This window comes from Sphaerodactylus townsendi, linkage group LG01, assembly GCF_021028975.2.
Source record: "Sphaerodactylus townsendi isolate TG3544 linkage group LG01, MPM_Stown_v2.3, whole genome shotgun sequence".
In the NCBI taxonomy this organism is placed as follows: domain Eukaryota; kingdom Metazoa; phylum Chordata; class Lepidosauria; order Squamata; family Sphaerodactylidae; genus Sphaerodactylus; species Sphaerodactylus townsendi.
In genome coordinates this window covers 192,176,589-192,190,658 of record NC_059425.1, presented here as the reverse complement: position 1 = coordinate 192,190,658, position 14,070 = coordinate 192,176,589, and the positions used below count along the sequence as shown (strand labels likewise).

General features: G+C 51.1%; 1 protein-coding gene across 1 annotated transcript in view; it reads right to left on the bottom strand.

Moving 5' to 3' along the window:
• Positions 1-10,488: 10,488 nt before the first annotated feature.
• SUCLA2 (succinate-CoA ligase ADP-forming subunit beta) overlaps positions 10,489-14,070 on the bottom strand; it is a 41,481-nt gene continuing 37,899 nt past the window's right edge. The window contains exon 11 of the mRNA XM_048502633.1: positions 10,489-11,369. Coding sequence (XP_048358590.1) covers positions 11,295-11,369 — 75 coding nt within the window. The 3' untranslated portion in view covers positions 10,489-11,294. The remainder of the gene's footprint in view (positions 11,370-14,070) is intronic.

Below are 14,070 nucleotides of genomic sequence, written 5' to 3'. Positions count from 1 at the left end.
CACACACCGCTGAGCCCAGCTGCCCCCCTCCCTGCCTCCCTGCAGGCCAGTTATGTATGACTGTAATAACAACTCTTCACTATTTCAGGCAGAATTCCTGTTTAGCGATTCAAACCTTTAAAAATGAACATGTTGTAGAATATTTTCTTGCTCGCTTTCAGCTATGCTGTGGTGGCAGCTGCTGCCAAAACAACATTTGTTTAAGCAGTTTGCACAGCCAATCAAATCTTCAGGGGCCAGTCAGAAGTCCTGCTGGCTCCACTCACTTTCTAAAAACACTCAGCAGCCACAATGTTGGGAAACCCCACAGCACCCCAGTGATTCTGGCTGTGAAAGCCTTCGACAACACATTGGATGTTCTATTCTTTCATAGAACAACTACAAATTCCCTAAACAATAAATGGCTAATGGAATTGAATGTTGTGACAACAAAACATTTAATCCGCTCCTGGCCATGGAGCAGCGGTGCCTTGGCAGGCCCCCAGAAGCCACCCCACCTCCCCACCCCACCCCACCCCATCCCCAACAGCCAGCCTGGCCTGTGGAACAGTTGCTTTGTGGGACCAGCAAAGCCCTCCTGCCTCCCCCCACCCTAACCACCCCAATTCCACCCTCCCCACCCCAATACTCACCTTCCAACCTTCCCCACCTCTAGCCACAACTTCCAACCCTCCCCCTCTTGAAGCCTCACCTTGCCACCCTCCTCTACCAGGACCCTCACCTTTCCGACCTCTCCCCACCAAAAGCCACTGGGTTCCACCCGCCTCTTCCCACCCATCCCAAGCCACCCTTTCCCAACCTCTCCCACCCCCAAACCACAGCCCCAGGAGCACTTCGGTGGGAAGCATCACACTGGAAGAAGAGGAGGCCCACTGTGCCTTGGTAAAACCCAATGCAGGGGAAATGCTTCCCCCCCCCCCCCCCACACACACACCCTTTGCTAGGGCCCATTGCATTTCCCTGCAATGGGCTTTGCTGCTAGTACTTTCATAATAAGGAAGCAGCAGCAGCAGCAGCAGCTATCTCAACTGCCTGGGTTGCTTGTACATTCCAGAGGTCAACCAAGGTTTGGAAAGAGCCACCAAATCTGCCAGCAGGACCCCCCCCCCCCCCCCCCGCTATTTGGATACAAGTGTCAGATCCTCAATGATAGAAACAACACCTTGTAGAGAGCAAAGGTTTATTCAACCAGAGGGCAGCTTGAAAAAGCCAGAATTGACTTTTTCCCACGCAGACAGTAGCATAAATCAAAGCATCAAAGATCCAACCCCCAACTGAGGATCCACCTCCCAGGAGAACAGACAGTAAGAAACGTAGCCAGCTCGATAAGAGCAAGAGTCCGTGGAGCTGACCTTGGCCAGCACCTGGTGGTGAAAGCAGTTGGCAAACAGACACACAGCATGAAATGCCTGTCCCCCTAAAAGCCCAACGCAACAAGCAGCCCCAGCACCCATTAGGCATCCTGACAACAAGAACTTCTGGGGGCACTTCATTCCACCTGGCCCTTCACCCCTGCTGAGTTTCTGGACCCCAATCAGTCTAGGGCAGGGGCCCCCAACCTTGGAGAACTTGTGTTATAATGAGAACTTAGGAGGATCACTCCCGGCTCCACAAAGAACTGATCCCAGCTGCTTGTCAAGGAAGTCATCAGGTATCATTGACACCCAGATTGTCTAGAAGCCCAAACTGTAACCGCCCAAGCAACCATTGGGACGTCTAGGGTTGGTATCCGTTGTTAAACTCCAAAGTCCTGGTCCAAGAGTGGACTGCAGAGGCGAGAGATATACTGAATCACGTCAACAACCCCAACACAGCCTCTTCTTCCCAGGCACCAGGGGCAGATGGACGTTGGTCCAGAGTTAACTCTTTTATAACTGTATGATTCGTTGGCCCAATTACCCCCCGGCGCAGAGGTGGGCGGTGGGACAGGAAGCATGTTGGGGCAAGAAATATTGTCCCGGTGTGCTTCTTGTTTGCTGAAGCAAATTTGAGAGGAGGCGCACAAACGCCTCAACGTGAGCGCTTCCTACACATAGTTGCATTGCTTGAGGAAAGCGAGAGCCCGGAGCAGGACGAGACCAGGGACCACCCTCCGTGGCAACCGGCCATGGTGACTCTACCACAGGGAGCACTTTTAAGATAATATTTTTGACAGCACAACCAAAAGGCTGTCGCGGGGACTGGGTTCAGTTACAAAATGTGGATCAGTTCCGCAAGGCTGCCAAACCCCTTCCTCTACTGAAAGGAACTGTTTCCAATTGTGGGCTACCACTGCTTAGATTTTGTGCAGACCCTGCCGTGAAGCTTTTAAAAGCCAAGATTTGCTCTCTGTTGTGTTTGTGTGTGCAAATAGAATATAAATGAATGGTGGCAACATCTGAATGGAACAGTATGTGAGCCCACAATCCCCCTAACTTTGTGTGAGGGCCTGTCAGTAAAGGAGGAGGGCCTACCCTGTTTGTGGGTTGTGAAGCTACTTGAAACCTACTTGAAACCCAGAACCTGAGAGAGAAATAGGATTTAGAGAGCGGCAGGCACTGTGCGTGCGTGGAGAAGGGACATCACACAAATGGACATAATTGTACCTTGTATGCAAATGCCCCCCCCCCCCCCCCCCCCGTTTGATGACATATATGTGAAAGAACATCTTCCATTTGAGTAAATGCTGTAATTCCTTCATTGCCAGCTCAAGGAAGGATATTCTTATTATTCCTGAATTCAGACATAATTGGAAAATGCCGGCTGGCAGGTAAGGCAGGGGTTAACTTCTCCCACCCAAATAACATTCACTGGCTCTGTCTTTCAACAGGCCAGCTGCAGGCAGCCAGGAGTGCCGCTTCAGCCATTCCTAGTGGGCAAGGAGGGCCCTCTGCCAGCTCCGGCGGCTGGCGGATGAGCGGAGGAGGGCTCTGGGCCCTGGAGGCCAATTAGAATCCATCCGAACCAGCTCTTTTCTCAGGTAATGTGTGCGTGTGTGTGTGTGCGTGTGTGTGTGCGCGTGTGCATGTGTGCACGTGCGTGAGCTGCAGTTTCTCAAAGGTCACCTGGTAAAGAGTCAGTTCAGCCGCTGGATGGTCCATGTTGGATTATTGCCCAAAACCTCCAGGCATGTGCTGTATCCTCAGCAGTGCCGCAAGAGTGCTGGTCTCAGGCATTTGAATCAAGATAGACAGATATATTTTATGAACAAAAAACAAAGTGGCTCACAATGTGCCAGCTGGACAGACGCAGACCAACGCCAAGCCGCCTAGCAGGGGAATGATTCATTCGGGGGTTTGCTGTCCCTGATGTAGGCAAAAGGGGCCGCCTGTTCCCTAAAGGAACGCTGTGGGGAGGAGGAGACGTTTGGCTTTGGAATTCTATCCCAATAACAGAATGCCACGAGAGCAGACACGGTGCGGCACACCCAGAGGTGGGATAGAACCGGTTGTTAAATTTTCTTCAGTTCGGGGAACCGGGAACCGGTTGTTAAAGATTAACTTCAACTCCTTTGATAAATCTTCCTCAGTTCTGCAAACTGCCGGTTAATGATTAACTTCAACTTCAACTGACCCAGCAAGTCTGTTAATGATTAATCCCCCTCGAGAGATGCGCCCACCCTGCTTTGTTAAACGTTCTACCCTTGTGGCATGGGGATGGGGAGTGCAGAATTTGGCCAGTGTTTGGTTTCTGTGGGCAAATCTTGCTTTCTGCAGGGCAGGCGAAGATATCATGGTTCGGTTTCGATTGGCCGGCCGCCGGGAGAGCGCCCGCCCCGCAAGCAGCGGGGCGGGCAGGAGGTAAAGACCGCGGCACGTCCTGGCCGGCTGCGGGTGAGAGGTGCGCCCGCCCTGCTTCCTGCAGGGCGGGCGAAGATGGGGACAGTGGCTTGGCCTGGCCGGCTGCCAGGAAAGCACCCACCCCGCAAGCAGTGGGGCGGGCAGGAGGTAAAGCCCACGGCACGGCCTGGCCGGCCGCGGGCAAGAGATGTGCCAGCCCTGCTTCCTGCAGGGTGGGTGAAGTTGGGCGCGGCGGTGGATCGGCCTGGCTGGCCGCCGGGAGAGCGCCCGCCCCGCAAGCAGCGGGGCGGGCAGGAGGTAAAGCCCACGGCACGGCCTGGCCGGCCGCGGGTGAGAGGTGTGCTCAACTCTGCTTCCCGGCGGGCGGGCTAAGATGGGCCCGGCGGCTCGGGCTCGGTCCGGCCGCCGGCCAGGAGCCGCTCGCCTTGGGGCAGTGGGCTGGGCAGGAGGTAAAGCTCCACGGCACGGATGCCCCGGGGCCGCGGTCAAGGGATGGAGATTCCCACCCCAGCCCCTGCAGGGCGGGCGAAGATGGGTCCGGGCGGCTGCCGGGAGATGCTCGCCCCGCGAAGCAGTGGGGCTGGCAGGGAGGTGTGCTTGACGGCACGGCCCGGCCGGGCCTGCCAAGAGATACGCCCACCCTGCTTCCTGCAGGGCTGCCGAAGATGGGCCCGGGCGGGCTCCGGCTTTCATGGAGCCGCAGAACAGCGGCGGAAGAGCCGCAAGCGGCTCGTGAGCCACGGGTTCCCGACCCCTGCTTTAGTAGGAGAGCAGGAACACCACGAAATAATTCAGCCTGTTCCTCCTGGCTATTAAAGTAAGTAACTGCTTTTTGTTAAACGTTCTACCCTTGTGGCATGGGAATGGAAAGTGCAGAATTTGGCCAGTGCTTGGTTTCTGTGGGCAAATCTTTCTACCCTGGTGGCATGGGAATGGAGAGTGCAGAATTTGGCCAGTGTTTGGTTTCTGTGGGCAAATCTTTCTACCCTGGTGGCATGGGGATGGAGAGTGCAGAATTTGGCCAGTGTTTGGTTTCTGTGGGCAACCTTTTCAAATCCCTGGTGGCATACGGGAATGGTGCGAAGAATTTGGCCAGTGCTTGGTTTCCCTGTTGGCAAATCTTTCTTAACCCTGGTGGCATGGGAATGGAGAGTGCAGAACGCACAGTGCCTTGCCTCTGTGGGCAAACCTTTCACCCCTGGTGGCATGGGGACGGAGAGTGCAGAATCTGGCCAGTGTTTGGTTTCTGTGGGCAAAACTTTCTACCCTGGTGGCATGGGAAACTGGAGAGTGCAGAATTTGGCCAGTGTTTGGTTTCTGTGGGCAAATCCTTCTACCCCGGTGGCATGGGAACGGAGAGCGCAGAATTTGGCCAGTGTTTGGTTTCTGTGGGCAAATCTTTCTACCCTGGTGGCATGGGGATGGGGAGTGCAGAACCTGGCCAAGTGTTTGGTTTCTGTGGGCAAATCTTTCTACCCCGCGGCATGTGGGGATGGAGAGTGGCACTTTGGCCAGTGTTTGGTTTCTGTGGGCAAATCTTTCTACCCCGGTGGCATGAAACGGAAAGTGCAGAATTTGGCCAGTGTTTGGTTTCTCTGGCAGCAAATCGCTACCTTGGTGGCATGGGGATGGGGAGGGCAGAGTTTGGCCAGTGTTTTGCCCCCGTAAGCAAAATCTTTCTACCCTGCGGTGGCATGGGAATGGAGAGTGCAGAATTTGGCCAGTGTTTGGCTTCTGTGGGCAACCTTTCTAACCTGGTGGCACGGGAACCGGAGAGCGCAGAATTTGGCCAGTGTTTGGTCTCTGTGGGCAAATCTTTCTACCCTGGTGGCATGGGAATGGAAAGTGCAGAATTTGGGTCAGTGTTTGGTTTCTGGTGGGCAAATCCTTCTACCCTGGTGGTTGGCATGGGAATGGAAAGCGCAGAATCCCAATAGTGCTTGGTTTCTGCGGGCAAATCTTTCTACCTCTGGTGGCATGGGGATGGAGAGTGCAGAATTTGCCCAGTGTTTGGTTTCTGTGGGCAAATCTTTCTACCCTGGTGGCATGGGAATGGAAAGTGCACGTGGCCAGTGCTTGGTTTCCCCTGTGGGCAAATCTTTCTACCCCTGGTGGCATGGGGATGGAGTGTGCAGAACTTGGCCAGCGGGTTTGGCTCTTGTGGGCAAATCTTTCACCCCTGGGTGGCATGGGGATGGGGAGTGCAGAATTTTACCAGTGTTTGCTCTCAGTGGGCAAAATCTTTCTACCCTGGTGGCATGGGGATGGAAAGCGCAGAATTTGGCCACTGCTTGATTTCTGTGGGCAAACCCTTCTACCCTGGTGGCATACGGGGATGGGGAGCGCAGACCGGCCAGTGTTTGGTTTCTGTGGGCAAATCTTTCTACCCCTGGTGGCATGGGAATGGAAAGCGCAGAATTTGGCCAGTGTTTGGTTTCTGTGGGCAAATCTTTCTACCCCGCGGCAGCTGGGATGGAAAGTGCAGAATTTGACCTACGCGCTTGCTCTCTGTGGGCAAATCTTTCTACCCCGGGTGGCATGGGGATGGGGAGTGCAGACCGGCCAAGTGTTTGGTTTCCTCAGGGCAACCTTTCTACCCTGGTGGCATGGGAACGGAAAGTGCAGACCGGCCAGTGCTTGGTTTCTGTGGGCAACCTTTCTACCCTGCGGCATGGGGACAAGCGGCAAGAATCCCTACCAGTGCTCTGGTTCTCTGTGGGCAAATCTTTCTACCCTGGTGGCATGGGAATGGAAAGTGCAGAATTTGGCCAGTGTTTGGCTTCTGTGGGCAAATCTTTCTACCCTGGTGGCATGGGGATGGGGAGCGCAGAATTTCCGCCAGTGTTTGGTTTCCCTGTAAGCAACCTTTCTACCCTGGTGGCATGGGAAATGGAAAGTGCAGAATTTGGCCAGTGCTTGGCGTCTGTGGGCAAATCTTTCTACCCTGGTGGCATGGGGATGGGGAGTGCAGAATTTGCCCAGTGCTTGGTTTCTCAGGGCAAATCTTTCTACCCTGGTGGCATGGGGATGGGGAGGGCAGAATTTGGCCAGTGTTTGGTTTCCCTGTGGGCAAATCTTTCTACCCTGGTGGCATGGGAATGGAAAGTGCAGAATTTGGCCAGTGCTTGGCTTCTGTGGGCAAATCTTTCACCCCTGGTGGCACACGGGGATGGAAAGTGCAGAATTTGGCCAGTGCTTGGTTTCTGTGGGCAAGCAAATCTTTCTACCCCTGGTGGCATGGGAACGCACCAGAATTTGGCCAGTGTTTATTTCTGTGGGCAACCTTTCTACCCTGGTGGCATGGGAATGGAAAGTGCAGAATTTGGCCAGTGCTTATTCTGTGGGCAAATCTTTCTCCCCTGGCGGCATGGGAATGGAGCGTGCAGAACTTGGCCAGTGTTTGGCTTCTGTGGGCAAATCTTTCTCCCCTGGTGGCATGGGACATGGGGAGCGCAGAATTTGGCCAGTGTTTGGTTCCTGTGGGCACCTTTCTACCCTGGTGGCATGGGGATGTAGGAGTTTTTGCTCAGTGCTTGGGTCTGGCTTTGCAAAACTGTTCACTACTCAGGGTGGCATTGGGGTGGAGTGGGGAGATTTTGCCCAGTGCCCCTGCTGCAGTACCGCCCACCCTGCTCCGGAAATCCCTTCACCCAGAACGCCCAGACCATGCCCCCTCGCCCCATGTTGTGCCCCACCCTGCTCCGTTTGGCACTACGCGACTGTTTGAATCCCACCACCATCGGAACCTGTTGTTAAAATTTTTGAATCCCACCACTGGGCACACCCATCTGGGATCAGCCACTGAGAGCCAGCTTGCCACCTGCACCTCACAGTTTAGGGTTTGGGTAACATTTTAATCCTATGCTGTCAACCCAAAACACTCCTAAAGTGTCTAAACAAAAAAAATACCTAAAACACACACAATTGGCAGCAACAAACATTTCCATTAAGAGCAACAACTCTGTACAGAACCTAAACTTCGAGCAATAAAAGCGCCATGAAAAAGCAGAGGCTGGATAGAGTTAGCAGCAGCAGAAGCAGCAGCCCTGAAGTGATGGCTCCCCCCCACCCCCCACCCCGGCCACACAGCACTGCAGCAAAAAACAGTTCCTGCAGCTGCAGGTGGAGGAAAAACCCCGTTCCAGCAGGAACTCCTGGCTGAGCCGTGTTCTGATGGGCTTCCTTCCTCATACTGTCCTGCCTGCAAATCCATCTCCTCTCCATAAATCTGGTTCCAACACAAACCTTCCACTTCCTTATCCTCCAACCCAATTACTTTTATTACACCAGCTGTCATATATACAACTGTTCTCATGTAGATTTACCATTTTAACAATAAATTACAGCCTCTTTCTCCAGAACAAGGTGAGGTACAGAGCTGGCATGGATGGGCCAACAGCCCAATTCAGTCTAAGGCTTCCCGGGTGTCCAAAGTATTCCTCCTATCTCCTGCCTCCTGAATGGCCAGATCCCTCCATTACCCTGCAACACTTTCACCTGAAGTTCTACCTTTGATCAAAATTTAGTTCCTGTTGCTTGCTACCCATTTGGACCTATACCCTTAAAATCTTCAAACCCTATCAGATTAGAACATGCGCCATAACATGGCAATTTTCTGTGCTCAGTTGCCAACTTCTAAAAACTGTGTGCCATTGCTGTTTGTGAAGTCCCATCCATGACAAAGTCACACTTGTAAGTATGGGGTCATTCTGGCTTTTTTAAATAAAAATCAAAGGTAAGTAACAGGGCAATATTAGAACATAGTACAGGAAGGTATTTTTACAAAAGGAACAGGGCTACAGAGTGTCCTGCTGGGTATAGCATTATCCTATTGTTTGTACTTATGTAATGCCATGTTCTTTATTGCTTAATGTCCATCTAATTCTTTACGCTCTGTTTCAGGCTGCTGAAACCTTAGACCTATTACATTGCTTATTAGCAATCTATGGTCCACTTCCATTAGCAGAGGGGGGGGGGATTTTTCATGGTTCCCCCCTCTCATACTGCAGACTCTTCCTAATTTAGATCTGCTGACAGTCTATTGGATTTAACCAGTGGTGGGATTCAGCAGGTTCGCACCACTTCGGCAGAACCGGTTGTTAAAATGGTGCTTGTAACCAACCAGTTGTTAAATTATTTGAATCCCACCATCGGAACCGGTTGTTAAATTATTTGAATCCCACCACTGGATTTAACCTCCTGTGTCTCCACCCAGGCAAACTCATGGACAGAATCCTGCACTTTAACCATTAAAAAAACAGGTGGGATTGGTCACCCTAGGCAGAAAGGGACAATAAAAGGATCATAAGACGTCCTTTCCTTGCATAATACCATTGAAAATGAGAGAGGCCACAGGAAATGCAAGAAAATGTTTCCTTTTCTGAAATTCCTTCGTTTTGGGTTCTGTTCCTTCCAACAGCTTCATGATGGGTTACAAACCCCCACAGTATTAGATTTATGCAATATCTAAATAAATCTTCAAAGGCCAGTTTATCTACAGACATGCCCTTTAATCTCAAGTATTAAAAGAAAAGTTCAAAAAGCGTTTGTGGAAAATGTGGATCTTTTGACTTCAGCAGGTACCTTTAGGCATGGTAACGTCACAACTGCTAAAAATACAACAATGCACTATCCTTGTGCAAAACAGTGGCTGCTGGGTTAAACTGGAGACATCTCTACATTGCATGTTTGCTGCAAACACAACAGCTACCTAAGGAGGGAGACGGGTACAGGTGCAGCTGCAAACCTTGAAGACTCTTGCGCATCTATCCAGAACTCTTAGCGAGCAGAGAAGAAAAGGCTGCACTTCCCCTTTAGGTTTCTTCTCTGCAGCGGGGGTGACATCATCCTCACCCCCACCACCCCAAAGGAGAAAATAATTTCAATACACCCACTCTTTACACCTTTAAGTAGGAAATATTGGTGTATACACAGCAAACACTTGGGTGGCCAAAAATTAAAAAACCTCTTCCAGAAATCTGATGAAGAGAGCTTTGACTCTCAAAGGCTAAACCCTGAAAAGCATATTGGTCTCTAAAGTGCTTCCAGAAGGGATGGAAGGGATCCATCTCATGTGATTCACCCAGTACTTAATTTTCAGGACACAAATAATATCCAGACAGCAATCTGTTTATACAAAGGAACTGCTTTCCAGTGATAAAGCCATTACTGAGAATGCATGCAAAGTACCTTTGTAAAGTGGCTGGATTTAGAAGAGTTTGGATTTATTTCCTGCTTTTCTCAGCCATAAGGAGTCTCAAAGCAACTTACAAACTTCCGTGACAGACGCTTTGTGAGGTAGGTAGGGCTGAGAGAGTTTTGAGAGAACTGTGATTGGTCCAGGGTCACCCAGCAGGCTTCATGTGTAGGAACTGGGAAACAAATCCAGTTCACTAGATAAGAGTCTGCTGCAATGAGACTCCTTAAACCAGGGGTAGGGAACCTGCGGCTCTCCAGATGTTCAGGAACTACAATTCCCATCAGCCCCTGTCAGCATGGCCAATTGGCCATGCTGGCAGGGGCTGATGGGAATTGTAGTTCCTGAACATCTGGAGAGCCGCAGGTTCCCTACCCCTGCCTTAAACTTTATCTTGTATACTCTAAATAAATGCGAAACTTACCACCTGATCATTCTTACAAATCACACAGCACTGCTTAACTCACGTTTTTATTTAAAATTGAACCAGTGAAATTAAGAGAACACTGCTAATTTCTTTTAAAGGAGGTTTTTATTAACTGCTTTTAAGAAGAGTTGTAGTACATCTGCTCCAGCACTGAAGAAATAAGCTTTATTTATTCATGTAGAAAACTAAACAGTACTTTTAAATGTACCAGAAAGACTTTAATTGCTACAATACATTTTTGTAATGATTTAAATTAGAACTACTCAAATCATTTTGGCTTCTGAAGCATTTGGAGTGGATCAACCGGCAGAGAGAGCAGCTCAGCTCACAGAATGTTGCTGCTTCCTCCCACCTTTGAAAAACTGCTCCCAAGGAGACCCTTCTGGTCACACAACAGTCTTGGATCCATCCCAAGGAGCAACGGGACTTTACTGTTCATAAATAGCAAGTGATATGCTCAACTTCATTGTACTGCAAAATATAAATATTTTTTCCAATATACAATGTCACTACGATACATTCCTCTGTTACCAATCAGTAGTATTACCTACGGTTCATGAACTGTTTTCAAATAGCCTGTGAGCACCACACGCTGTGGAGCTTCTGCATAGATGCGCTAACAAGTCTAGTCATCATTGGGACCAATATAAAAATCTTTCTGGACTTCAGTTCAACTTCAGGCTCCTTTGGGCAATGAACAAGTGTACGGAGAAGAACGTAGGTTTCTGGAGCAGCGAACTGGAGAGGCAGGCCTTGAAAGAATAGATCTCACCAATACGATAGTTTTATATGAATAGTAAAACATTAAAACCTCTGTACAGACACACTTATATGGAGGAAGGAAGAGCGGAGGGGAGAACAGAACAGTACTGGAAAATCTCTGCCGGCTTGATCAGATGGGCAGCTGGAACTTAACATCCACTTGAGCTTGTTTTGCTAAGGTCACAATTTCAGAGAGTTTCACAACCTAGAAGATAAACACAAGATGAAGTAACTTCATATTGGGTGCTGTGTGGTTTCCGGGCTGTATAGCCGTGTTCTAGCAGCATTCTCTCCTGACGTTTCAGAGGATCCTCTGAAGATGCCAGCCACAGATGCAGGCAAAACATCAGGAGAGAATGCTGCTAGAACACAGTCATACAGGCCGGAAACCACACAGCACCCAAGTGATTCCGGCCGTGAAAGCCTTCGACAATACATAACTTCATATTCCTATACTCAAGTAAGTGTCAGGAACACCTTCAACAAAACATCCAAAAAAAAGCAGGCGAGTCTATAAAATGGAATTATTTGTTTGTTCAGTCAGGAACTACCACGATAGGCTGTGAGCAGATGACCCAACGAGCCCCCAGGGAGCTAGGCTAGCTTTGCTGTAACACATTTACGGCAGCCAGAGTTTGCACCCGCTGCTGCCCACTTGGCCCTACATAGCCCCCATGGCCAGACATTCCAAAGTCCGCAGCAGGTCAACTGAAACTATGGGAAAAAAATCTGGCAACTGGAACTTTATGTCCACCCCGGTTTATTTTGCTAAGGTTACATTCATTTGCCTGTTTGCTCAGTTTGGCCAGATTTTCCAGAGTGAGCATGTCGACTAAAACTATGGGGAGAAACCCTGGAGACACCAGCTGCCATCTTGCAGCCAGTGATACCATTTCAGATCAAACACCTAAAACATTTGATTGTAAATTAATATATTCTAGGGTTCCTGTTCCCACAAGAAATAAAATCTACTACATATCAAGCCTAGTGCCTTTGATTATCTGGACTGAAATGTAGTTTGATTTGGGTGTGGCCAGATTCAGAGCACCGACGTGCCGCCACTTGGGCCAGATGCAATGTGCTTCCTTCCACTTTGAGGGATGGAAGAGGCTCCAAAACACCCCATCGCGAGCGTTTTTGCATCTGCACGCTGAAAACTGCAGAAACTGTACACCATGTTCTGTATTACTGCCCCCTTCAAAAGCGGGCCAGAACAAAGTTCCTCTCAACCTTACTGATGGGCTTAGAGTGCTGGACTGTTTATCTGTTAAACAACAAATCCAGCGGTGCTCTAGAGCAGGGGTCGGCAACCTTTACCACTCAAAGAGCTATTTGGACCCATTTTCCACGGCCCCAAAGATCTACCGAGCTGGAGAGGTGCCTCCGCACGGAACTGCCTCCGGTTCAGCCCCTCCACTCACCTTTCCTTCCAGAGCTGGAAGGCCCTCTGACTGACAAAGCAGACAGTCGCCTGCTCCATGGGGCAGATGGTGGTTGCGGCCTGCCCGGTGCACTGTGGGAGGCAGCAGCGCCAGTCAAGGAAACCCTCCTCTGCTCGACAAAGCAGGCAGTCGCCTGCTCCATGGGACAGAGGGGAAATGGCAGAAGCTGCCTGCCCGGTGCCACCACTTCTCGCGCTGCGGGAGGCAGTGACGCCGAGCAGGGAAACCCCCTCTGCCTGACAGAGCAGGCAGCTGCCTGCTGCATGGGGCAGAGAGGAGATGGCGGCCGCGGCCTGCCTAGTGCTGCGGGGATGGCAGAGGGAGGATGGTGGCTGCTCTGGAGGGACAGAGGAGGTTGTGGAGAGACAGAGGGGCTGCAGGGGGATGGCTGCCACTGGGGGGGGCAGAGAGGGGATGGTGGCGTTGTGGGAGGCAGCGGCGCCGGGCAGGGAAACCCCCTCTGCTTGAAGGAGCAGGCAGCCACCTGCTCCGTGGGGCAGAGGGGGAATGGCGGCCACAGGGATAGCAGAGGGGGGATGGCGGCTGCTCTGGAAGGACACAACCATGCTACTCTCCAACCTCCAGGGGTCGGAGGGCAGCGTGGGCGTGTCCCTCCAGCCCTCCAGAGAAGCGCTGGAAGGAGAGTTGAGTGGAGGGGACGTGAAAAGCGAACTCTCACGCACGGAGCCGCCTGCAGTTTGGCCCCTCCACTCAACCTTTCCTTCCAGCGCTGCTCTGGAGGGACATGCCCACGCTACCCTCCGACCTCCAGGCCACGCAGAGCCGCAGTATAAGGCTGAAAGAGCCACATGCGGCTCCGGAGCCGCAGGTTGCAGACCCCTGCTCTAGAGCAAACGGCCAGGTTTTTATGCACGGTCATAAACAAATGATCTTAATTTTGCTTTGCACTTTACCTTTTAATTTTTGCACTTTATTTTAAAACTTTGTACTATGCCATTGAAGGGTATCTGTTATCCACAACAACTGGGGTTAAATGAGCATCCCTGAGCTTCGGCAGTCAGGAAGACTGCACTTACGATAAGGTCTGACTGCCAAGTGAAAGAACTCAAGTGAGCAAAGAAGCCCTTCAACTGGCAGCCCTGTGCGCTTATGCTTCAGAAGGCGGGTTCTTAACTTCCTGTTTTTCTTTTTGTCCTTTCCTGCACAATTCTCACAGGAAAAGGGACAGAACCACCAGCCCCGCCCCGCCCCCGGAAAAACAGTTTGTGGCGAGGAGACTCATTTCCCTCTCCCACTCTGCAGCCCCACTCCGACACAGGCCTTCCGCGTTGTCCCTGCAGTTCCCCAACATTTTGTCAGGACTGCAACTCCCAACATGCACTGCTTCCCGCCTTTTCCCAAAAAGTGCAAGAAAACAAACTGAGAAGCCACATTCCACCAGAGCTTCAGAACCAATGGGAGTCCAGAAGCTGGGAGGAGGGGAAGAGCTGATTGGTTGCTGTC